At 48.1% G+C, this 25,917-nt stretch overlaps 1 protein-coding gene across 2 annotated transcripts in view; it reads left to right on the forward strand.

The window, feature by feature from the left end:
* P3H2 (prolyl 3-hydroxylase 2) overlaps positions 1-25,154 on the forward strand; it is a 112,173-nt gene extending 87,019 nt beyond the window's left edge. For both annotated transcript variants that reach the window (XM_081910878.1, XM_081910879.1), the window contains exons 6-15: positions 223-312; positions 3,264-3,304; positions 4,977-5,071; positions 9,805-9,932; positions 10,555-10,650; positions 13,548-13,698; positions 15,266-15,383; positions 16,523-16,598; positions 18,602-18,742; positions 22,125-25,154. In XM_081910878.1, coding sequence (XP_081767004.1) covers positions 223-312; positions 3,264-3,304; positions 4,977-5,071; positions 9,805-9,932; positions 10,555-10,650; positions 13,548-13,698; positions 15,266-15,383; positions 16,523-16,598; positions 18,602-18,742; positions 22,125-22,217 — 1,029 coding nt within the window. In that variant the 3' untranslated portion in view covers positions 22,218-25,154. The remainder of the gene's footprint in view (positions 1-222; positions 313-3,263; positions 3,305-4,976; positions 5,072-9,804; positions 9,933-10,554; positions 10,651-13,547; positions 13,699-15,265; positions 15,384-16,522; positions 16,599-18,601; positions 18,743-22,124) is intronic.
* The last annotated feature ends 763 nt before the right edge of the window (positions 25,155-25,917 follow it).

Genomic DNA, 25,917 nt, shown 5'->3' on the forward strand with positions numbered 1-25,917 from the left:
ATTATTATTATTAGAATAACAGGAAGAGAGACTGTCTACTGAGTGCCTGAGATCAGTGCAGTTGCTGAATTTGTTTTCAAAGGAAGTTCTTCCTTTCACCTTGGAAGCAAAAAAAGAGCTACTTTGTGGATTTATTTGAAAACAATGCTCTTATTAATTGTCAATTATGAGAGCTCTTTCCACAACCAGCCTGGTTTTAAGTCCTTCTCCTGATTATTTCAGGAAGCTGTGACATTCTTGAGGCGGCATAAGCTGGAATCGTACCTGCTGCAGACAGGAGCAGCTGGCCTGGGTTTCTTGTACACGGAGCCGGTAAGTGCAAGCGAGTGTGAGGCAGGAACTTTCAGACCCAAGAGGTTGAGATTTAGATTCGTACCAAGCCATGGTGCTTCCTGAAATGCCCTTTGCGTGCCATGCCAGGTTGTGGAGGAGATCAATCTAGACTTGCAGAGGCATTTTGCACACTGAAAGGAATGTTTGCCAGGTCACCTACGCAAAGTACATTGCTGGATCAGTCCCAGGGCCCTTCAGGTAAAGTATTTGCTTTCAGAGAATGCCCAGCCAAACACCTCCCCAAACTCATAAGCTTGACATTCTGGAAACAGCCACTCCCTTCATAAATTCCCCCATCATCTCACGCTCAAAGTTGATATTGCCTGTGAACATGTAGGTTTCATTTAACAGGAAGAGCTGGCGGTTCACTGGGGCTCCAGGAATTTGCATAATCCCTCTTCGGAAACCTCTTTACTATGGTTGCTCTCAAACTGGATCGATTTACCACCATTGGAGTAATGCTTTCCTGAGAAGCAGAATTAAGAGTCCACCCAGGATTTAACACAGTGCTATAATATCTAGCAGCGATATTCCAAGGCCCTTCTGTAAGTTTAACTCACAAGTTTCAGCCAGAAAAGGGTCCCCTGCAACTTTGATTAGATGCTTCCCTTTTTCTGGAGTCTGCCCATATTACTTCTTCCCGGTATCAACACACACACACACAAACACACACAAAATATTTGTTTATACCCATTCCTTTTCCCTAATGGGGGACTCAAGGCATCCCCTAATGGGGGGGGGACACATAAAACCACTAAAAAAAAAAGACAAATAAATTGCTAAAATGCAATTAAAACTACATACATATGTAAAATCTGTTTCAAACCTACAAATAATTGCAATAAAAACAGCACAGCCCCAGCCCTTTCATTAAAAGCAGCCGATTCCCAAAAGCCTGTTGGAACAAGAAGGTCTTTGGCTGCCAGAAGAAGGACAACAAGGGGGGGGGTACCAGCCTAGCATCTCCAGGAAGAAGCAAGTTCCAAAGTTGCCTGGAAGCAGCCACCACCAAGAAAGCCCTTTCCTGTATCTCCACCAAGCATCCCTGGGGGGGGGGGGTAGTACCAAGAGAAGGGCCTCCCCCTGGGCAGGTTCATATAAGGGAATACATCCTTTCCAACAGCCTGGACCTGAGCAGCAGTTCTCGCAAGCGTTCAGCAGTCTGGCTGCAGCCCTTTGAGCTGGTTGAAGTTTCTATGCCCTTTTCAAAGGCAGCCCCACGTAGAGTGCATTGCAGTAGTCCAGACAGGATGTGCCTTACTAAGGCGTTACTGAGGCATAGCTTCATAATTACTCCTAAATTTTGACCTTTAAAGCCCTATTCAGCCTAGGACCCATGTACCTACGGGACCGCCTCTCCTGGCTCGCCCCGCGGAGGACCTTAAGGTCCACAAATGACAACACTTTGGAGGTCCCACGTCGCAAGGTGGTTAGATTGGTCTCAACTAGGGCCAGGGCCTTTTCAGTACTGGCCCCGACTTGGTGAAACACTCTGTCACAAGAGACTAGGGCCCTGCGGGAGTTGACATCTTTCCGCAGGGCCTGCAAGACAGAGCTGTTCCGCCTGGCCTTTGGTTTGGACTAAGTCTGACCCTGATGTTTCCCTCACCTTACGGTTTTGATCTATGGGCTACTTTTAAAATGAGGCTGCATTTTAAATTGCATTTTAACCTGTATTTTAAATTGGTTCCCCCCTCTCTTTCCCCTCTATTATGTTTTTACTGTGATTTTATTGGTGTTAGCCACCCTGAGCCCGGCTCTAGCCGAAGAGGGCGGGGTATAAATAAAATTATTATTATTATTAAATTACTCAGTTCCTATTTCCTGAGAGTGCTGCTTTCTGGGATGGAGGGTACAGTCTCATTTGTTTATTTTGTTATTTCAAACGAAAAGTATGACGAGGACAGGAGCTAAGGAGTACTTAATATCTATCAGTATTGTCAGGCATAAGCTGCACAGAGGAAGCGTCTAAATTATTATTATTATTATTATTATTATTATTATTATTATTATTATTATTATTTCCTCAGCCACTTTGGGCAGCTTACAGCACATAAAAAATTGTAAAACATTAGACATAACACTTAAAGGACTCAATAGCATGTCAGCTGGTCGTGCAAAGGAGGCTTGCACTGCAGTTGTAGCTTTCAGAAAAGAAAAAAAAAAAACACCAAATGACAAAAATCTGGCCAGGAAGATATTGGAGGGCAACACAGAATATGCTGGAAAGCATCAATTTGACAACAGCATCACTTCGGTTCTGGCTAAACAGGTAAATGAAGGAAGGGGATTGCAGGCTAACCTGATAGTCTAGAGGCAATCTGTGAGTTGTCTGGCAATATGTTCAGAATGGATATAAATTAAGGTAACCAGATTTTTTTCCAATGAATTGGGACATTTTTCAACTTCAGTAGGAATGATAGGAGGGACGCGGGTGGCGCTGTGGGTGAAACCACAGAGCCTAGGGCTTGCCGATCAGAAGGTCGGTGGTTCGAATCCCTGTGACGGGGTGAGCTCCCGTTGTTCAGTCCCTGCTCCTGCCCACTTAGCAGTTCGAAAGCACGTCAAAGTGCAAGTAGATAAATAGGTACCGTTCCGGTGGGAAGGTAAATGGCGTTTCCATGCACTGTTCTGGTTTGCCAGAAGTGGCTTAGTCCTGCTGGCCACGTGACCCGGAAGCTGTACGCTGGCTCCCTTGGCCAGTAAAGCGAGATGAGCGCCACAACCCCAGAGTCATCCATGACTGGACCTAATGGTCAGGGGTCCCTTTACCTTTAGGAATGATAGGATTTTGTCACGGGACTGATTTGTAAATCTGGGGACTTGTCCCTGGGAAACGGGGACATCTGGTATCCTTAATATAAACCAGCTTGTCAAATGAGAGAATCTCTCCCCCCCCCTTAATATATCAAATCTTTGTCTCGTTTCAGACGTACTGGAGCATCTCTGGGGCTCGGCAAGATGAGCACAGGTAGGCGGCCACATTCGAGATATGGATCCATGGGGAATACTCCTTACAAATGGGCTACAGTGGTGCCCCACAAGATGAATGCCTCGCAAGACGGAAAACCCGCAAGACGAAAGGGTTTTCCGTTTGGGAGTTGCTTCGCAAGACGAATTTCCCTATGGGCTTGCTTTGCCTGGGTTTTGCTCTCCTCTTTCTATCTCTCTTCCTTTTGTTGTGCTAAGGTTTAGTATTAAACAGAACACCATAGTGTTGTAAACAAAAATTGCCCTTTTCCCTTATGGGGTATCCAACAGCCCATATAGAGTCCTTACATAGGTTCCCTATTGGTAGCAGAGAATAACAGAGGCCAACCAGAGAATATTGAGAAGCAAAGCAGCTAGTAAGACTGATATTTCTTGATCTGTTGCAACAGGGTGCTCCCCCCACCCGCAGGAAAGGAGGAGGAACCTAGAACAGTGGCGCACAAGGCCTTATAAAGACTTTTGAAATTGCCCTCCTGTAGATCAAGACCACCCCCAGAAACATCATACATACATCACAGAAAAGGCGGTCTAAAACAGAAATTTTAATACTGTTTTTCCTCCTGTCTGGCAGGTTACTTGATTGGATTTCCTGGGGATCCTGGCCATTCTTTTGTAGTGATAAATACTTAGTTCCTGGGCCAGGTCACAGGCTCACACCCTATTGAAACAGAGACATACCCTTAAGACAGGATTTGTGAAGGAAAAGACAATGGGGAGGCTTTTCCACTTTGACCTTGCAGAGAAACCATTTGCTCAGTTTAGGAATCAAAATGGTTCCAGGTTGGTCTTCCTGTGCTGATCTATCTACGTGCGGTTATGAACATTACCATATATCTAAGACCTCAAAATTCCTATCACAATAGCAGAAGGAAGAGAGACATAGAGAGGAAAGCAAAACCCAGGCTCCTTCTGGCCTATATTTATAGTCAAATAAATGTTCCATGAACAGGAATGGTAGGAGTGGGATGTCACTGTCAAAGATCACTGAAATGGAAGCAGAAGTCCTTTCCACAGTGCACTCTATTGCGACATTCAGAGTGTTCTGTTTTGCAACATGGAGTTTTCTTTGATCTACATTTATAGTCAGCATGACCTTAATTGGAAGAGATAAGAGAATCAATTCAAACCAGCTTCCCAGAAGGTATTACCCAAACAACCATGACCCTTCTGCCTGCTTCTCTCACACAGAGAAGCTCCTGGTAGCTTCTAGAATCCTCTTGTATTAAGTAGAATAGGAAAGATCCCTACACATCAGTTCAATACTTTCTGCACTGAGAAATGCAAACTGACCGGTTCATCCATGAGGGTGGGCTCAGGCAGGCAGCTCAGGTGGCAAAACACAAAGGGGGGGTGCAGCTGCGGGCACCCTTCCTCGCCTCCGCCGCTGGTGCAGAAGCCGCAGGGGCGGCTTCCAGCAGGATCTTGCAAAATCTTGTAGGCTCCATGAGATCTTGCTGGAACCTGCCATTATCAACACTATGGGGAGAGGAGCCTTTAGGAGGGGGGGTGCTGTGCTGGGGGGCAGCTCCTTCTCATTTCACCACCAGGATGTGGCCCCCCCCCCGCATGTCAGTGTTCAACAAATGCGCCATGGGGAATTGTCTCCCACTGTTACTACGCACCCATAATTCCTTGTGACTTCTGCTCCGCAGGATTCCTTCAGGGGTCCTGAGCGACAACGCAGATGGCTCTGGGAAGGCAGTAGGGAAGAAGACTGCGCCCAAACTGGACCGTGAGCTCAGGGAAGGTAAGATTCGGTCCACCCCCAGCTGCCGATCACAGGAGAAACTTTGGCTAGAGCAAAGCAGCCGCAATTGGCTCCCTGGGAACTCACACCGCTCGTGCTATGCTATGGTTTCTTTTATTGTTTCATTAAATTTATATGCCACTCAATCGTTGAAGAACCTCAAAGCAGGTTATGAAAGGAATGCAGCTGCAAAATTGTTGGTAGAAACAGCTAAAATGCTCCAAACAACTTAAAACCTGCAACAGACTAAAAACACACCAGCTTTACAGATATCTGGGTCAGCTTGTCCAAAACCAAAATGTTTTTTGCAGGCTTGGAAAAGTGCTCCTGCCTGACGTCAATAGGCAGGGAGTTCCAAAGGTGCTTTCACCATAGGAGCCAACTCCTAGGGGCAGAGGGGTTTAAAATATTTGAGGGGGCTGCCCCCCCAAGTTGATGGGTGTTGTCATTGAAATAGGATGTGTGTGATGTGTCATGTGATCAGTTGTGTGGGGTGGGGCTTACCTACCCCCCTCCCCAATATTTTATTCAAGTTAGCACACTGGCTACCACATTAAAAGATCAGTTTCTTACAGGTTTGGATTAGTGTAATGTAGTGTAATATAATATTATTATTATATTATATAGTGTAATGTGTGAATAAGACTTCTGAATGTTTGTGATCTCCCTTTATCATGGTGCCTGGATAGAGCCCGTCTGCTACTTTGTAATGTAGATGAAGTCCAGAGGAGCAGGAAGCCCAAAGATTGCTCTTATCTTGCCATCTTCTGGAGCAATTCTGCTGTGACAGCAAAGCCAGTTTTGATAGAAACGTTCCGCAGCGTCATCCTCTTTATTCCTCCCCCTGCTTCCTATATCCCCCCCCCTTGCAATTTTGCAAGCCTAGACAAATTGAGCATGATTTAGGGCTGTCCCACCTTCCTCCCATCTGGTTTGCTTTTTCGTTCCGGCATGCAAAGAGGCTGAGCGTCTCCAAATGCCTGGCTTTCGTCTTCTCCTCTCGCAGATTTATTTTACTCTGTTTTATTTGGTTGCTATCAAACCGACTGGTGGGACGAGGCAGCCGCTCCCCTTTGTGCGCCTGAGAAAAGGGCAAAGGCCTCTTTCTCTCTGACAATCGCGCATTTCCCTCCCACAGAGTTTCCCGTGGCGCGTGGCTGATTCGCTAGATTGCACTCAGAGACCCCACCCAAGCTACGGAAAACACCCAATAACCAGCCATGGATTCCGCATGCGGTCAGAAAAACACAGGGCTGGTTCCTTTCCAGACACAGACCTGTTATTATGGACAATGACTGGAGGTTAACCAGCTGTGCTGAAGCCCATCTTGGCTCACGGCTGACCTCCCTTACGGGTTCTTTCTACTACTAGCAGAGCTGCCTGCTTTCCGTCCAGTGGCTTTGAGTCTAACGGAATGCCTTTCCTTTACATTGAAATACTGTGTTGTATGGATGAGGAGGTTTTGCTCAGCTTGAATAGATTTTCAGGAGCCCTGAAAGCCATGGCAAAACTGGCCAAGTGGAGCTGACCTGCTTAAGGAAGAACCATAGAATCATGGAATCATGTTGTTGTTGAGTCGTTTAGTCGTGTCCGCCTCTTTGTGACCCCCTGAACCAGAGCACGTCAGGCAGTCCTGTCTTCCACTGCCTCCCACAGTTTAGTCAAACTCATGTGCTGGTAGCTTCGAGAACACTGTCCCACCACCTCGTCCTCTGTTGTCCCCTTCTCCTTGTGCCCTCCATCTTTCCCAGGATCAGGGTCTTTTCCAGGGAGTCTTCTCTTCTCCTGAGGTGGCCAAAGTCTTGGAGACTCAGCTTCAGGATCTGTCCTTCCAGTGAGCACTCAGGGCTGATTTCCTTCAGAATGGATAGGCTGGATCTTCTTGCAGTCCATGGGACTCTCAAGAGTCTCCTCCAGCACCATAATTCAAAAGCATCCATTCTTCGGCGATCAGCCTTCTTTATGGTCCAGCTCTCACTTCCATACATCACTACTGGGAAAACCATAGCTTTAAATATACGGGCTAGGGTTAGGATTAGGCACCCAATACCTGAGAAACCTTCCCCACCCCTAAGGACCATCAGCATTTCAAAGTCTGATCATCATTTGTGCCACCAGCGCCCCCTGCTGTCTCCTTGCAGCACGCTAGGGAACCCCACTGCACCCCAGGGGCGCTGCAGTCCAATTTGCAAACCACTGATTTGAGAAGCAACACACTGCGTGCATAAGCAGGGCTTTACGTGTGAGGAGGCCTCTCTCAGGTTCATGGGAGCTGGCCGCTGAGAAGTGCCCACTGCCTCAGGGCCCCCACCCCTCCATACAAAGGCCTCTGTCCTCTTCCTCTTGCATCTGTGGGCGCTACAAGGACGGGGAATCTCTGGAATGTGGAAAAGTGCATTGTCAAGAATCCCTTGTGTGTGTTGCTTCTGTGCATTTTGCAGATTGCATCCCGCTCTGTTGATAGCCTGAACCATAGCAATACCCCACAACACTGCTGGGGAGGAAAGCCAGCCCTCTTCCCACCCACCTATGTGAGAGTTTTGCCCAATACCCCACATGACCTCACTGATCAGTATTTCAGGCCACGCTGGGCTCTTTGTCCAAATCTGCAACCCCTGCGCAAAAGGCCACGCGGTTCAGCTAAAACGGAAGATGGTTTATACTGGCCAGGGTACAAAAAGTCCATTAGCTTTGTGTGTGTGTGTGTTCATCTCTGTGTGTCTGCCTGTGCATGTTCTCTCCCTCCTGAAAGATTCCAGGCTGAGCATTTCAGGCAATGTGGTCCCATCTGTTTTCTGAAAACTCAGAGGGGAAAACAGAAAGCCCCCAAACCTCTTCCCCCAGATTCCCATCCTGCTGTTGCTGCCTCTGATCCTGGCTGCAGTTCCAGGTCCTCTACTCAACAATTTTGGCATAATGTGATATTTTTTCCCCGGGAAAAGCCTCTCCTCCAATTTAGCAGCCTTGTAAATAAATGCACAAAAGCCAGCTGGCTGCTGTTCTAATTGCCATTGTTTTCTTTTTTAATTCTTTTGGGAAGGCTCTGTTTTGTAAGTATCCTTCCTCTCTGCCCCATATTCTGCACATAGAATAATAGAGTTGCACAGTAGAATCATAGAATCATAGGACTGTAGAGCTGGGAGGGACCCCTTGGGGTCACCCATCCCAACCCCCTGCAATGCAGGAATCTCAGCTAAAGCATCCATGGCAGAAAGTTATACAACCTCTGTTTACAGACCTCCAAGGAAGGAGACTCCACCACCGCCCGAGGGAGTCTATTCCACTGTCAAACAGCTCTTACTGCCAGAAAGTTCTTCCTAAGGTGTAGTCGAAATCTCCATTCTTGTCATTTGAATCCATTGGTTCGGAGGTCCTACCCTCTGGAAAACAAGCTTGCTCTGTGATTTGTGTGGGATGTAATCCTCCAGAGTGAAGGCAGTGAAGGTCCTGTGTGAGTGTCTGGAGACGGTTGGAGGATGGATGGCGGCTAACAGATTGAGGGTGAATCCTGACAAGACAGAAGTACTGTTTTGGTGGACAGTCTGCAGGCAGGTGTGGAGGACTCCCTGGTCCTGAATGGGGTAACTGTGCCCCTGAAGGACCAGGTGCGCAGCCTGGGAGTCATTCTGGATTCATAGCTGTCCATGGAGGCGCAGGTCAATTCTGCGTCCAGGGCAGCTGTCTACCAGCTCCATCTGGTACGCAGGATGAGACCCTCTGTGCCCGCAGAGTGGTGCCTGCTTTGGTTATCTCCTGCTTGGATTACTGCAATGCGCTCTACGTGGGGCTACCTTTGAAGGTGACCCGGAAACTACAACTAATCCAGAATGCGGCAGCTAGACTGGTGACTGGGAGCGGCTGCCGAGACCACATAACACCGGTCTTGAAAGACCTACACTGGCTCCCAGTGTATAAGATATAAAAGTATGTTTAATTATTGTTGAAAATGATATGTTAAAAAACTAATAAAAAATTATATATACATAAAAAGCTTCTTTTCGCCTGTTCTGGAGGAGAGGATTTGAACCAACAGATTTAACTTACAAGAAAGGAGATTTCAACTAAACATCAGGAAAAACTTTTTGACCATAGGAGCTGTTTGACAGTGGAACAGTCTCCCTCAGGAGGTTGTGGACTCTCCTTCCTTGGAGATTTTTAAGCAGAGGTTGGACGGCCGTCTGTCAAGGGGCCTAACCTAGAGGACTCTTGGAGCCCCTTCCAAGCCTACAACTCTATCATTCGATTTAAGCTACAGTGAGAGCGTCATCCAGCAACAATGCAACTCTGGTCCAGCCACAGCTGTGCTTGAGCCTCCTGTTGACTTTCACTGATGCTTTCGTGGCCTGATCCTCACCATGTGAACGCCTATCGTCACCACCACCATCATCATCAAATTCTGAAGTGTGTGATTCAGATCTTGGTCTGTTACTTAAAACTACAGGTGTTCTGGCATTGTTTGCAGAGGAGGAAAATTGCTCAGCTCAGTGATGGCTGAGAGCCCTGTATGAATCGTAGAATGTTAGAGTTGGAAGGGACCCCTGGGGTCATCTAGTCCAACCCCCTGCCATGCAGGAATCCCAAAAAAGGCATCCGAGTCAGTTGAATGGCTCATGGCCTTTGTCTTGCTCCTCTGCGTAAGCCGCTCCCAGCTAAGTATCTGAGGGTAGAGAGAAGCAAAAGCGAACTCCTCTTGCAAAGTGATTTTCCATCTCTCTCGCTCTGTCTCTTCCCAGGTGGTCCCCTTCTCTTCAGCGATGTAAAATTTGTGTACAACTCAGAGCAGCTGAACGGGACCCAGAGGGTGCTGCTGGACAACGTGATCACAGAGGATGAGTGTCGGGAGTTGCACCGGGTCGCCAATGTGAGTAACTGGTGACTCAGGGTGCAAGAGAAGTTGGGGGCATGCACAGGAATGCAAATTATTTCTGTTATTCTGTCCATAACTGGGGCATGGAGTGAGGATGTTTGTTGCCTTGGCTGCGACTGATGACTAAAAGTCTCATGGGGCTTTAAGGCTTGCAGATTATTGCAGCAGAGCCAGCCTTCCCTGACCTAATGGTCTGTAGGTGTTTTGGCACCCAACGTCCACCTACCTTTGCCAAATGGTGTGGCAGCAGCTTTCTGAATATTTGCTGAAGAAATTGACGTACTGCCCAGTGTCAAAATACCACAGGACTGTGTAGAACAAAGGAATAAAATAATGGAACATCCATACATTAACACAATATCCTTTAAAAACACACACACCAGTTGTATAAATGCAATACAATTCACAGTAATACCTGCCCTAGACATTCTGCAGTTTGCGCCCCATGGGAAAGGCTGGTTGCTCCCTGCAGAATCTCCCATTAATCTCTTGGGGGTTTGCAATGACCTTCCAAGTGGATGGAATCCCTTGGTGTCATCCTTGAAGCTTGGAAGCTGGAAAGTCCAATGTTGCGTCAACATATTGGAATAATCCTGATATCCTTTTTCTGCTTCAGGGAATTCTGCTGGCTGGAGATGGATACCGGGGGAAGACGTCACCCCACACACCCAACGAGAAGTTCGAAGGGGCCACCGTCCTCAAAGCTCTCAAGGTACGAGGGTTGCTGCTCAACTTGCAGTCGACTAGACTCTCTTTTTCCCTGGGATATCAGGACTCCTCTTTTAGCCCCTGATCCAAGCTCAGTGGCATATGGTTTAGGGCAGGAGCAGAGAAGCAGAGGTCTATGGCGCAACCCCATTCAGAGTGTTGTGCGCAGTTCTGGTTGCCTCACCTCGAAAGGGATATGATAGACATGGAAAAGGTTCGGAGAAGGGCAGCCAAAATGGCCGAGGGAATGGAGTGAAGAAATAATAATATAATAACAATAATTTATTACTTATACCCCGCCCATCTGGCCGGGACTTCCCAGCCACTCTGGGCGGCTCCCAACAGAATATTAAAAACACTATAAAACATTAAACATTAAAAGCTTACCTGTACAGGGCTGCGTTTAGATGCCTTCTAAAAATCAGGTAGTTGTTTATTTCCTTGACATCTGGTAGGAAGGCGTTCCACCGAGAAGGCCCTCTGCCTGGTTCCCTGTAACCTCACTTCTCTCAGGGAAGTGAACCCTAGAAGGCCCTCAGAGCTGGACCTCAGCACTGGCATGAAGAAATGTTGCAGTGTTTGGGACTTTTCGGTTTAGAGGAAAGGTGAATAAGGGCACACTTCCAACTGTCCTATGCCTAGAATGAGTGGGTCCGAGAGGCTTTGCATTTGCCCTGCAGCTTTCCCTGGGGAAACCCATTCTCTAGCACTGAATCAGAACAAACAGCAATCCGCATAAAACCCAATTTCCATTTGGTCTGATTCAGCGGTAAACCACGAGGTCCGATTCAGCGGTAAACAACGAGTTGGTGGGGCAAATAGCGGTGTGAATGAGTCCTTTGAGGTGACACTATAGCACAGGGGTCAGCAACCTAAGGCCCATGGGCCAGAAGCGGCCCATGGAGGTCGTTTGACCGGCCCACGAGTCACCCCCGAACCAAGCTGCCCACTCGCGCACTGTGCTAAAGCAGCACGGCGCAGGGACTCGCTTCCGTGGTGCCAAAAATCGCATCTGTGCAAATGCCGAAAATCGCGGGCTCACGCACAGGTGCAATCCAGCCCACGGCGGGATCTCTGTGGGACTGATCTGGCCCAGGCAAGATAAACCTTGTTGACACCTGCTTTAGCACTTTAAGAAACTGTGCATGGCACAGAGAGAGGGGATAGGGAGAAGTTTTCCTCCCTCTCTCCTAACACTAGAACTCGTGCACATCGAATGAAACTGACCGTTGGAAAACTTGAGGTCGATAAAAGGAAAGTCCTTCTTCAAGCAGCACAGAGTTAAACAATGGAACTCCCTGCCACAGTGATGGCCACCAACCTTTGTGATGGCTTAAATTGAGGATCGGACGGATCCGTGGAGGAGAGGTGTCAGGGAATGGTCTGATGACAAGGACTGAGGAATGAATGAATTTTATTATTACGGTCACAGACCAGTTCCGGCTCACTTGCAATATCAGGAAAATCATAAAACACAACAGGAATACATTGAATTGCAATTAGGTATAATAGAGACAATTCAGATAGAGCGGCAGTTAACAATTTATGGAATCTTGATCACTAAAATATAACCTAAAATTGTCATTTAAAACCTTAATCATTTGGTAGTACAGCTTGTTCCCTAAGTTTTATGGCAGTTGCACAGAAGGCATTCTATGGCAGACCAGCTTCTCTCTGATGAAGAGCTGGAGGGGGAAGAGTCACCCCCTCCCCCGTCCATAGTGTGTTCAGAAACAGAAGCTGAACAGGTTAGGGAGGAATTACCTAGTTGCGAGATAATGACAAGGGAGCCAGAAGGGAGGGGACAGCTAGAAGAGACATCAATCGAGAGTGTGGGGGACCTCCCCCATCACAACGGACTCGGAGGTCCGGATGTATCAGAGAGCAAAGGAGGCAGAGGGAGGAAGGAACTCCCCATTGGTGCCTAAAATGTTGCAGAAGTCGGAAGGAGGGTTTAGAGTAGGCAAATGCCCTCCTTGCAGAGAGCTGTATATTTGTGCTTTCAACATGATGCTGCAATAAAAGGACTATAAACATATCAACTGCTTCTTAGTTCTTACCTGTGAAGTTACCAAAGGGAGAGGAGGATTCTCCATGCCCTACAAGGGGCTGTCAGTGGCTCCTAGCCAGGATGGAGGCAGCGATGCTTCTGAACCCCAGTTATTGGCAACCACAAGGAGGGGGGAGAGTGCTTTTGTGTTCAAAACTTCCCTTGGGTTTCTTGCGGGGAACTGGTTGGGAACTGGATGTTGGGAGAGATAGGCCCTTGGCCTGATCCCGCAAGGCTCTTCTTGTGTTCTGATGTAGGAGAAGCTCCATAGAGGCAAGAGGGGGTTAATCATGAGCAACATGGCTTTGTTTCCCCCAAACACCCACCAGCTACTTCTTCCCGAGTTGTGTCTCTCTCTCAGGGCCATCTTACCCATAGAGGCTAGTGGCGCGGGGTGCCAGGGTGCCAGGTTCTGGGGGGCACCAGAGAAGAGCTGGAGGCTGGACGCGGCGCCTCCTGGCATCAGCTCACCGCCCTTGCCCGCCTCTGCCATGCCGCACCGAAGCAGCGCCTCACCCGGAGCCGCCGTCTGCTGTGGCCACCGCGGCACAAAGCATCCAGCTGAGCCGGGAGGCACCGCATCCAGCCTCCGCCTCTTCTCCGCCAGAGGAGCCGCCCTCCAGCTGCTGCCCGCCTCCTCCAGCCCCGCTGGCAGCGCCATCCTCCCTAAAAAAAGGAAAAAGGTCGACAACTCTGGAAATCCGGTGTGTGTGTGCATGCGCCGAAGGGAGCTTTGCATCACGGCGCCAAATATGCTTAAAACAGCCCTGAGGAGAAGCTCTCCACATTCTTGGTTGAAGGTGGGCTGGATATGGAACTGAGAGAACAATTGCACTCTGGTTTTCCCGCAGTTTGGCTATGAGGGGAGAGTTCCCCTGGGGAGTGCCCGCCTCTTCTACGATGTCAGCGAGAAAGCCCGCAGGATCGTGGAGTCATACTTCAGGCTCAATTCCACCCTCTATTTCTCCTACACACACCTGGTGTGTCGGACAGCTCTGTCAGGTAAGGCCTGCCTCAAAAAACTTTCCAGTCTGCCGAACCTCACTCCTGCATGCTATTCAGAGATGTCGATTGAATTACGTTACTTAGAATGCAGAATTGCAGAATTATCCATGGTAGAGGCATTGTTCAGACTCGAATGCGGTCGCCTCCTCACTACACGTTTATGTGGCTTCCCCCCAATAATTTGTTGGTTCTTGTTTGCTGGATTTGTAAGCCATTTGGAGATTTCTGTGGAGATATGAAGCGCTGTGAGCATTCACCAAGCAAATGAAATAAATGAACTTGGAGGAAATCTGTGCTTTGTGAAACAACATGTAAAGCAAAACACACATCCAGAAGAATGTGATGCAATTCTCTCGGTAAATAAGGCGAACAGAATTGTGTGTATTAAGGGAAAGCTTGCATAACAATGCATACATTACTGAAAATATGGCCAGTCATGACTCAGTAGTTTGCACAGCAACAAAGAAATACCATATTTTTCGCTCTATAGGACTCACCCACCCAACCACAGGACGCACCTTGTTTTAGAGGGGGAGAACAAGAAAAAAATAATCTCCCCCTCTCTGCCCAGTGCCTCTTCAGTGAAGCGGCAGGAGGCGCTGCGCAGAGAGGGGGAGAATTTTTTTTCTTGTTCTCCCCCTCTAAAACAAGGTGCCATTCAAGGTGCCTTCAGTCACCTTTAGGCGGCTACCTTGGAAGCCTGGAGAGCAGTGGCGTAGCGTGGGTTGTCAGCACCAGGGGCAAGGCAAGTAATTTGTGCCCCCTAACCCATGGATTTGCACCCCCTAAGCCGTGCATTTGCACCCCCTAACCCGTGCATTTGCACCCCCTAACCCCCAGATTTTGCGCCCGGTGCGGCCGGCCCCCCCTGCACCCCCACGCTACGCCACTGCTGGAGAGCAAGAGCCGTCAGTGCGCACTAACCCCTCTCGCTCTCCAGGCTTCAGTGAAGGGTTCCTTTCAACCTGCTCTTTGGGGCTGGCGGGGGGAAGCCCACCACCAGCCCCAAAGAGCAGGTCGGGGAGCAGCAGAAAGGCGTGCAGCCTTCCCGCTACTCTGCGAGCTTCTCAGGGCTGCCGGGGAAGCCTGGGTCCCCCACCCCCAGCCCCAAAGAGCAAAGAAGCCGAGACAGCGAGCGGGATGCATCCCTCACTGTCTTGGCTTCTGCCATAGCTGCGCGCAACCTCTCCAGCCGGGAGAGGCTGCACGCGGCTATGGCAATACCCCCACCTCTCGCAAAAACCGAGAGGTGCCGCTCACCCTTTAAGGAGTGCGTGGCTCCTGTGGGCTTTTCTACGAGGAGGGAGAAGGGACTGACTGGCCAAGTCAGTCCCTTCTCCCTCCTGAGGAAAAGCCCGCAAGAGCCGTGTGGCGCTTGTGTGAGACTTTGGGGGGCTTTTCCTGCCTGCCTCCCCCCTGCATTTGCTCCATATGATGCACACACATTTCCCCTTCATTTTTGAGCAAAAAATACAGTAATCTGTTGCTGTTTATTTAGTGAGACCCGGGATGAAATGAGAGGTTGTAAGCAAGGCTGAACCTCCCTTATCTTTGCCCTCTGCAGGCCACCAGGAGCGGAGGAATGACCTCAGCCACCCTATCCATGCTGACAATTGCCTCCTGGACCCGGAAACCAATGAGTGTTGGAAAGAGCCCCCCGCCTACACCTTCCGAGATTACAGGTAGGGTTGGCAACCCGTAATTTCCATTGGAAATTCTCTGCATAGGAAAAAATATATACACCGTCTAAGCCGTTCATGCGCTTCCCAGCCACTTTCTGCCACCCCATTGCCTAATAATAATAATAATAATAATAATAATAATTTATTATTTATACCCCGCCCATCTGGCTGGGTTTCCCCAGCCACTCTGGGTGGCTTCCAACAAAAGATTAAAAATACATTAAAACATCAAACATTAAAAACTTCCCTAAACAGGGTTGCCTTCAGATGTCTTCTAAACTTCAGATAGTTGTTTATTTCCTTGACATCTGTTGGGAAGGCGTTCCACAGGGCAGGCGCCACCACCGAGAAGGCCCTCTGCCTGATTCCCTGTAACCTCACTTCTCGCAGGGAGGGAACCGCCAGAAGGCCCTCGGAGCTGGACCTCAGTGTCCGGGATGAACGATGGGGGTGGAGACACTCCTTCAGGTATACTGGGCCTTTGAGGCCATTTAGGGCTTTCAAGGTCAGCACCAACACCTATATCTTAATCCAACCAAGTCCTTGAAATGTCATCATAGAATCATAGAGTTGGAAGAGACCACAAGGGCCATTGAGTCCAACCCCCTGCCAAGCAGGAAACGCCATCAGAGCACTCCTGATCATCATCGTCACCAATCTTTATTACGGTCGAGAGACCCACCAAATCTTTACAAAGCAATACACAATTCATGCAGCCTACCTCCAGGTTAAACAAGCATTTTGTTCAGAATATAGGGATCATTGGTTCTTGCAACCACCGATAAAAACTTTGCCACTGCTAATGTTCTAGCGTTTGTCCGGTCTTCCAATAGGAACCTGAAAGAGCGGACAAACGCTAGAACATTGAAATGTTGCTTTAGTCAGCAAATTTTTACTGTACATGCAGAACCCTCCTTGTGCCTTCTCTGGAGATGTTTTTTTACTTTATCAGTCAGTGTTCCTCCTAAACTGTTTCTTACCAGTTTTGTGGTTAGACGGCACTTTTCCAGACACAACAGAGGCGACCCTGATAATGAGACAAACAGAAATTCCACTTCCGGCGCTATGAGAGGGACTTTCTTCAGAGCAGGTCGGGACCAGTCTCCCTCCGCTAACCTTCCCGCTTTCTCTCCTGCTAGTGCCCTCCTGTACATGAACAGTGATTTCGAAGGGGGTGAATTTATCTTCACCGAGATGGATGCCAAGACTGTGACGGTGAGCATCACCACGATCAATACTTTATTTGCATGCCGCCTTGCCATAGTTTGAAACTATGCTCAAGGTGGCTTGCAACATGGCAAGATTTACATAATTACAAACATAACAGAAGTCATAAACAATAAAAAACACATCAAAAAGTACACAACCAAATGGAAACAACTTCCATGTAAATCATAAGATCTAAAACTAAAGAAACAACGATAATATCAATAACAGCAACAGCTCCCTCAACCCTCCAGCCTGAGAATCTGTCCAACAGCCTCAGTTTTTGTAGCTGGAGTCAGTCCGCATTCCACTCTCCCAGGCCAGATGGGAAAGGGCCAGCAAGGCAGAGGCCTCCGAACGAGCTCAGGGGGAGATTGCCAAGGGAGCATTGTGGAAGAGCTCTGTGTTATGTACTGAAGTTCTCACCCTGGGCCAGCAGGGGGATACTGTAGATAGTTTTCCCTCAGGTCCACATATGCAAATAAGGGATTGAAAGTGACGTTCAGTGATTGGATAGTTACAGAAAATGGTTACTGTTGCGTCCTAGTGGAGCTCTATATAAGCAGGTTGGCTGAACCCTTCAGTTCAGTTCTGTTCTGGCCTGTGAATAAACAAGAGCTGTTTGAAGAATCGCTGTGTCGTCTGATATGTTCACCCACAACTTAACACTCTGTGCCAGATGCTAACCATAGGTTACTCCCCTACCATGAAAGGCAACAACATTTGGGTCTTTGGGGTTTTAGGGAATACGGTGCAAGGGGACAGAGGCACATAAGATTATGCATGGAGCAGATAAGAGCTTTCCAAACACGCTTTTTAGACATGCATCATTTCACGACACAGTAATTCTGTTTTGCTAGCAAACCCGAGGCTGAACTAACCCCTTTCCAGGGAGGAGCGCAGGGAACGTTCACATGACAAACCCGCAGCTGACACACTGATGTGTCTCGACACACAGTTTGGCAAGCTCTGGTGTAGAGGGATTACAGAGAGAGGCGGTCTTCCACCTATTTGAATGACTATATATATATATATATAATTTTTATTAGTTTTTTTAACATATTATTTCCAACAGTAATTAGACATACTTTTACATCTTATACAATTTTTTGACTTCCATCAATCACATCTGAAAATTTTCCAGTCTATTCACTTAATATACATTTCTTACTTCACTATTACATTTAAGTCTCATAACTAATATCTCTATTCTTTCTCTACTTTGCAATGTTTCATGTATTTCTCCTTACAAAACTTCTTGTAGTCCTACTTGTGTAATTTGTTGATTACAGTTGCTCTTCAAATAGTTTGTATATTTCTTCCAATCTTCTGTAAATCTCTGGTCCTGCAGATTTCAAATCCTTCCTGCCATTTCATCTAAATCTGTGTAGTCCATTAGTTTTGTCTGCCATTCTTCTTTCACTATTTGCATGACTTTAAGGCCCATGGTGACTATAATAATAATTTATTATTTATACCCCGCCCATCTGGCTGGGTTTCCCCAGCCACTCTGGGCAGCTTCCAACAAAACACTAAAATACAATAACCTATTAAACATTAAAAGCTTCCCTAAACAGGGCTGCCTTCAGGTATCTTCTAAAAGTCACATAGTTGTTTATCGCTTTGACATCTGGTGGGAGGGCGTTCCACAGGACGGGCGCCACTACCGAGAAGGCCCTCTGCCTGGCTTCTCACAGTGAGGGAACCGCCAGAAGGCCTTTGGCACTGGACTTCAGTGTCCGGGCAGAGCGATGGGGGTGGAGACGCTCCTTCAGGTCTACTGGACCGAGGTCATTTAGGGCTTTAAAGCTCAGCACCAGCACTTTGAATTGTGCTTGGAAACGTACTGGGAGCCAGTGTAGGTCTTTCAAGACCGGTGTTCTGTGGTCTCAGTGACTACTAGTCAGGACAGTCTTATGCTGACTCCAGGATCAGAGGCTCCTGATTCCAAACCCTTGGGAAGAGAAAGAGGAATGTCCGCTAACATTTCCTGCCCTTTCTCTGCTTCCCAGGCCTCCATCAAACCCAAATGTGGGCGCATGATCAGCTTTTCATCTGGTGGGGAGAATCCTCATGGCGTGAAGGCTGTGACCAAAGGCCAGCGGTGTGCGGTTGCCTTGTGGTTCACCCTCAACCCTCTCTACCGGGAACTGGTGAGTTTTTCATTATCTCGTTTACATGGGAGAAGAGAGACTGCAGGAGCACTCTCACTCGATGAGAAAGGCCGTCCAATGAATCCGGATTGAAAGGAGAGAGCTGTCAGACCCACGCTGATGCTAGTATGCCAGCAATTTATTTCACTATCTTCATTCTCCTCTTTTTTTAAATAGGCACAAATCTGTTGCAAAGATACTGCCCTCGCTTAGGTACAATGTCTCTCCTATTATAGCCAAAGGGAATTAGCAGAAAGATCTTCGACTCGTTCACATCCCAAGCCAATTTTTTCCCTTTTTTCCTTACAATCAAGATGCGTGTCCATTTTATGAAATAAATGAATAAATGTTGCACAAACAATATTCAGCTGCTGGTTTTGATCTGCAAACCTTCTTTTCAAAACTGATCCATGACATAATGGAAGCCAAGTTTATTACTACAGTTATACCTTGGGTTAAGGCGCTTCAGGCTGCATGCGCAGATGTGGCGCTGTGGGTTGCGAATGCTGTGGGTTGCACACGTGCCTCCCGCACAGATCACGTTCGCAACCCGAGTGTCCACTGTACAGTACTGTCAATTCCAGCTAGTATTTGATAGGGCATCACTTAGATTCTTCTTCTTTGGTGATCCCTCATAGCTGAGTAAGATTGTCTTCCATAAACACTGTTTTAATAATAATAATAATAATAATAATAATAATAATAATAATAATAATTTATTTATTTGTACCCCATCCATCTGGGCGGCTTCCAACAAAGATTAAAAATACATTAAAATGTCACCCATTCATAACTTCCTTAAACAATGAGTCCATAAGTGACTGTGGAGGCCAATTCTGGATCCACACGTCCTTCCACAGTGCGGACATTGGTTTCCAGGTGGGAGTTGATCACGGTGTAGATTTGCCAAGCGTGCCTTCCTCTTAGCATATTTCTCCTTTGCATCGAGTGTCTTCAAAGCCCATGACACCTTTGGTCAAGGCTGTTCTCCAATTGGAGGGCTTACAGGCCAGTGTTTCCCAGTTGTTGGTGTTCATACTACATTTTTTTAGATTTGCCTTGAGACCGTCTTTGAACCTCTTTTGTTGACCACCAGCACTACACTTTCCATTTTTAAGTTTGGAATAGAGTAGTTGCTTTGGAAGACGACCATCAGGCATCTGCACAACATGACCAGTCCAACGAAGTTCACTTAGATTAGGGTACTGCTGACACCTGGTGGTCTGTTTGTAGAATTAACCAGGGACACATCTCCCGAAATGTACATCACTATATAGCTTTCTTTTGAAAGAGAGTGCAATAGGGAATTGTGGACCAACACACAACTTGATGAGAGCACATTTGAGTCACACAGAGCTCTTCAGCAAGCAGAGAAGAAGAGTTCTGAGCTTAGTCTGTGGCTGAAAATGGCAACACTACGTGAACAGCAGCCTTATTGCAAAAGCTACAATGCAGCCAAATTTAAGCACTTTTAATTTAAGGAGACCTCCCCAAACTATTCACTATCCCTACTGTAGCATTATTGTTATTATCATGCAATTCCTGCACTGCAGAAGGTTGGACTAGATGAGCCTCAGGGTCTCTTCCTACACTGCAATTCTATGATGATGATGATGATGATGATGATGATGATGATGATGATACCTTTATTGCCAATGTACAACCTGTGTACAATGAAATTAACTGAGTCTCCCTCCCCATACACTCAGTCTAATTGCACTCTGTGTTTGTTGCACAACACACCAACCCTAAAAGTCAGTTGCACTATATTATTTTCTGTTCAGCAGCCTAACAGCCCATGGATAGAAACTGTTTTTTAGCCTGTTGTTACCACTGATTATACTTCTATGTCTCCTGCCCAAGGGTAGGAAATTTAAGAGGTGCTGGCCAGGGTGTGAATCGTCCCTGATAATTTTTCTCACTCTCCAAAGCAACGATCCCTTGTGATGTCATCTAGTGGGCTCAGGGGACAGCCCATGATAGCATGTTCTGTGTTCACCTCCCTCTGCAAAGACTTTCTGTCCGTGGCTGTCAAGCCAACATACCACACTGTGATACAATATGAGAGGACACTTTCTGGTGTGGACTAGTAGAAGGAAGTCAACAATTGTTATTTAACATTATTCTTTCGCAAATGAGGAAATGGAGTCTCTCTTGGGCCTTTGTGACCACCTGAGTTACCGTATTTTTCGCTCTATAGGAAGCACTTTTCCCCCTCCAAAAATGAAGGGGGAAAGTGTGTGTGTCCTATGGAGCAAATGCAGGCTTTCGCTGAAGCCTGGAGAGCAAGAGGGGTCGGTGCGCACTGACCCCTCTCACTCTCCAGGCTTCAGCAACTATCTGCAAGCCTTGGGAGCCCGGCGGGAACTTCCACTGGGCTCCGAAGGCTTGCGGATAGCAGCTTGCAGCCCGAAGCTGTTCTAGCTTCGGGATGGCTACACAAAGCCTCTGCAGGGCAGCGGGGTGAAGGCACCCCACTGCCCTGTGGAGGCTTGAAACGCTGTCCCCGAAGCCAAAACAGCGAGAAGGGGCGCTGTGCAGCTCTCCGTCTCACTGTTCTACCTTCGGGATGGCTGCACAAAGCCTCTGCGGAGGCTTGAAAGGCTGTCCCCGAAGCTGCGCTCCAAAGGCTTCAGGGATCTTTGAGGTTGGCAGTGGGAGAAAGCAGCCTTTGCGCTGTTCCCCAACCTGCTGTTGAACGCACCTTGTTTTTGAGGGAGAGAACAAGAAAAAAAAATTTCCCTGTTCTCCCCCTCCTATGGTTGGGTGCGTCCTATATAGCGAAAAATACGGTATATTGTTTTTCCAAGTGAGGTCTTCACTAAGGTAAACTCCCATGAATTTAAAGGAAGAGACTCTCTCTCCACACACACACACCCCAATATACAACGGGGCTAGTTCCCCTCTCTTCCTCCGAAAGTCCAACACCATCTCCTTTGTCTTGCTAATATTTAGGTGCAAGTTATTCTCTAGGCACCATGCAGATACTTTTTGAACCTCCCCCCTGTACGCTGATTCATCTCCACATGTAATTAGACTCATTATGGTAGTATCATCTGCAAACTTAATAATTATAGTGGATGGATCAGATGACATACAGTCATATGTGTACAATGAGTACAGGTAGGGACTCAGCACGCATCCCCGTGGGGTGCCAGTGCTGAGCTTCAGGGAGGTAGATGTAACAGGCCCAATCCTCAATTTTGGAGTGACTCTGTGATTCTATGATTGCCCCCCGTCCTTAGGGCCGAGAGACCCCCTTGTTCGCCACCACATCCCCCAGCCACAGAATCCCTTGGGACGTGGTAGACCCTCCTTCATAACCCAGCCTCCATGCTCCCTGGACCTCCTGACTCCCTCTTCTCTCCCTCCTTCCCTCCAGGAGCGAATCAAAGCCGACGAAGTCATTGCGGCCTTGAACCAGGAGCTCCTCGGACCCAGTGAATCCGGCATCAACCCCAGAGACGAGCTATGAACTAGGCCACGGACATGCCATTAAAAAAGAAAGAATATTTATTTAATATTTGTTCTAAATCTTATCAGCAAAACCCTTTATTTTTGTACAAATCCTCGGAATAAATTAACGGACAGGTTTCACAGGGAATATTGGAGGGGTTCCCAGGCCCTCTCCCCCTCCTTGTCCTCCTGTGCTGGGCTCAGCCCTCAGCTCCCGGAGACACGCTTCTCCTGGCGATCCCTGGAAGTCTCTGCTTGGGACCCCCTGCAATTTTCGGCACCCCACACTCTCAGCCGTGGACCACCGTCGGCATCCCAGACCAGCACCGGCTCTCGCCTTTGAGTGGCATCAGGAAGAAAGAGGCTCTAGACCTCCAAGCTGCCTCCTTTCTCTTGGACGCCTTCCTCCTAATCCCAGATTTCGGCAGGGCTCAGTTATGAGTGTCTCCACTGGCAAGGAACAGCTCCTTTCCCAAAAGCCCAAATGCACTCTCTGCTCTGGCCCACTGGACGTCCCATGAAGATGGAGCTTGGGAGATTCAGGCCAGAGGCCAGAAAGGACTTCTTCACACAGCGCAGAGTTAAACCAGGAGGCAGCCCGTGTGGCTATACAAGAGCAGGCATGTCCAACAGGTCAATTGCGATCTACCAGTCAATCCTGGGACACCCATGGTTGATCCTGGTTGATTGCATGATCCAGATCGACTGACCCAAAAGAAAAAGGGAAAGAAGTTCAACAGCTGTGGTCAACCCTCCCCTAAAGAAAGCTTAAGAGCTTTGGTGAAGGCTCTTCAAAAAAAGCTCAAGAACTTTGGTCAATCCAATAGGTAGATCTCTGCCAATTTTTTTAATAGTGTGAGTAGATCACAGTCTATTGGAAGTTGGACGTGCCTGTACTAGAGGACTGGACAAATTCATGGAGGAAGAGAGGGCTTGGCAAGGGCTAATAGCTGCAGGGGCAATGCATTGAGGCATCTGGTTGGCCGCTGTGAGAACAGGATGCTGGACTAGATGGGCCAGTGATCGGATCCAGCAGGCTTTTCTTAAGTCCTTATGGGACCAGCTGGCACTTTGAAAGGGGGCTCAATAGTCTGACTTGGTTTAAGGCAACTGCCAACGAATTTAGAGAGAATCTTCCCTTTTGTTTTTGTTCTTCCAATTCTGGCACTTTGACAGACTGCCTCTTTGTACACAGTCATGTACTGTGAGATCTACAGAGCCCTTGGAATCATCCGATCCTTTGGTAAAGCCCATGGCATCCTGCAGCAGTGAGTTCCATATGTTAACCGTGAGCTGAATGAAGACTCTCCCTCTTGCGTTTCTTCTGATCGTTATGCCAGAATCTCATGGGATGGATAATCTGCAAATTAATATGAACTCTCTCCAGTTTGTAAAAGGGAAGAGTTTGAGGCGGGGACCACCTCTGCCTTACCTCTCTTAGTGGATGAGGAATTAATCCCAACCAACAGTTGGGGAGCATCAGATGCTGTCACGTGGCTGAAGCTTTTCCTTACGCAGGTGGGAGGAAACATAACACTGGAATCCTTACGTAAAATGCACTGAGCCTGTGAAGGAAAGCCATTAGATGGCATTGCTGTTCACAAGACTTTTCAACGTGAAACCTCCTACCTGTGGATTTGTGTTAGCACACACACGGTCCTTCGATCTGGAGTCACAAACACACACCCAAATTCTTCTGCATAAGCTCCACTTCTGCACAAGCTCCACTGAACGTAATAGAGAAGGAGAGATACTTTTCTTAATCCACTTTCTCCCTCATTTCATAAACCTCTATCATTTCACCCCTTACCCACCTTTTCTCTAAACGAATTAGTCCCAAATGAATTAGTCACTCCACGCCCTTGATCGTTTCGCTGACACTTTTCTGACTGAACGTTTCCCAGCTCCAACAAGTTCTTTTTTAAGGTGAGCTGAATGAAATGAATGAGAGCTCTTGCACACCCCATAAAGCTGAACCGTCGGAAGATTCGGGGCAGACAGAAGAAAGCGCTTCTCCCTGCAGCCCAGAGTTAAACTATGGAACTCACTAAGAACTGCCTGCCAGGGGCCCTTCTAGTCCAGCTTCCTGTTCTCACTGCGGCTGACCAGAAATCTGCAAACATGACTCCAGAAAAAGAACAGCCCTCCTGTGGTTTCCTGCAACTGGGATTCAGATGTTAGTAGCTACTGATGGCCCTCACCTCCATGAAGAGGCAGAGATGGCCATCAACGTGGATGGCTTTAGAAGAGGATTGGACAAATTCAGGGAGGAGGAGGCTGAGTCCTGTTTTAGGGTTTCCCATTGGGCATCTGGTCTGCCACTGTGAGAACAGGATGCCACAGTAGGTGGGCCATGGGCCTGATCCAGCAGGTTGCTTCTACTGTTCTCCAGAAAGCCCACAGTTCAGTTGTGAGAGCCTCTGCCTTGCATGCAGAAGGTCCGTTCCTGGTGATGTCCAGGCTGGGCTAGGAACGAGTCCTTCCTGAAACACAGAAGAGTCTTTCCCAGTCCGGGTAGCCAGTACTGAGCTAGCTGGATGAACGACCTGACTCAGTAGAAGGCAGCTTCCGATGGGAAGCTTCTACAAGAGGGCAGGATGGAGTAGAATTGTGCTTCTCAAGCTGTCTCTTTGTGTCCCCCTCTGCTGGCCATATTTGCATCCAACAGCTCAGGTAGCTTCCTCATCATGTGGCTGCAATCATCTTTCAAACCTTCAGTTCCTTGTCATTTTCTCAGCTGGAGGGTCTTGGTATAAACAGCCCACAGGCCCTTCCCCATTCCCCTTGCCTTAAAACAGACACACAACCTGGCAACCCATTTGCACCCACCCAGCCCTCCGGCTCCTCCATGCCGCAGAGGTAGCCAGAGTCCTGCAGAGATGCTGAGGAGCGTTTGATGTCCATCCCCAGAGCTGTGTCTAAGCCCAGGAGGAATAAACAAAATTCAGAAAACAGACCTACGTGTCCCTTCTGTTTTTATTGTCTCTTCTTAGTTCTTGGCAGAGAGAGAGAGGCAGGTGAGCCCGTCGTGGGGGCACGACCACCTTTCCTAGCCTTGAGTGAAGTGAGTAACGGTGAACTGTATTGAAGGGCGTTGTGTCGCTATTCCGTCCACAGTCAGCAGGTGGCGCTATTACTGCACACAGTGCACCTGTAAGGAATACTGCAGATAGAAGGATTGTGTTGTGGCGGCGGGGTGTGTGTGTGTGCCTCGGAGGACCATGAGCAGTTGTGCAGGTACGCGCTCTGCTTAATCGAGCCCCAAGGATGGAAAACGCCCTCTCGGCCCACAGAGCTCCGGGGTGAGGAAAGGAGCCTTCGCTGTGAGGTTGGGAACTCTGCCGAACCGTCTGCCACACCTCGAGAGGATGAAAGATTTATTTACAACACAGCGCATTGAGTCTGAAGTCAACGGATTATTAAATCTGTCCCTGGGAGGTAAGCCACGGAGCGCTGCAGGAATCTAGCTGATCCCAAATGCAGCTCCACCCTGGGCTGAGCGGGGCAGGGAGGGACCCGGACTGGTTTGGTAACTTCGTTGCACAGCTACTGTGTGGATGATGGAGGGGGGAAAACACACCACAATATTTTTAGGAGTCTGGGAACAAAATGGCTGAGTTTACAGGTGAGAGGGCAACACGTTGCCGCTTGGCTATTGAATTCGGATCTGGGGAAATCACTGATGCAACCAAGACAGAAGATTCTGCCATTTTGTGAGG

This window comes from Podarcis melisellensis (assembly GCF_964234715.1).
Source record: "Podarcis melisellensis genome assembly, chromosome: 5".
Lineage (NCBI taxonomy): Eukaryota > Metazoa > Chordata > Lepidosauria > Squamata > Lacertidae > Podarcis > Podarcis melisellensis.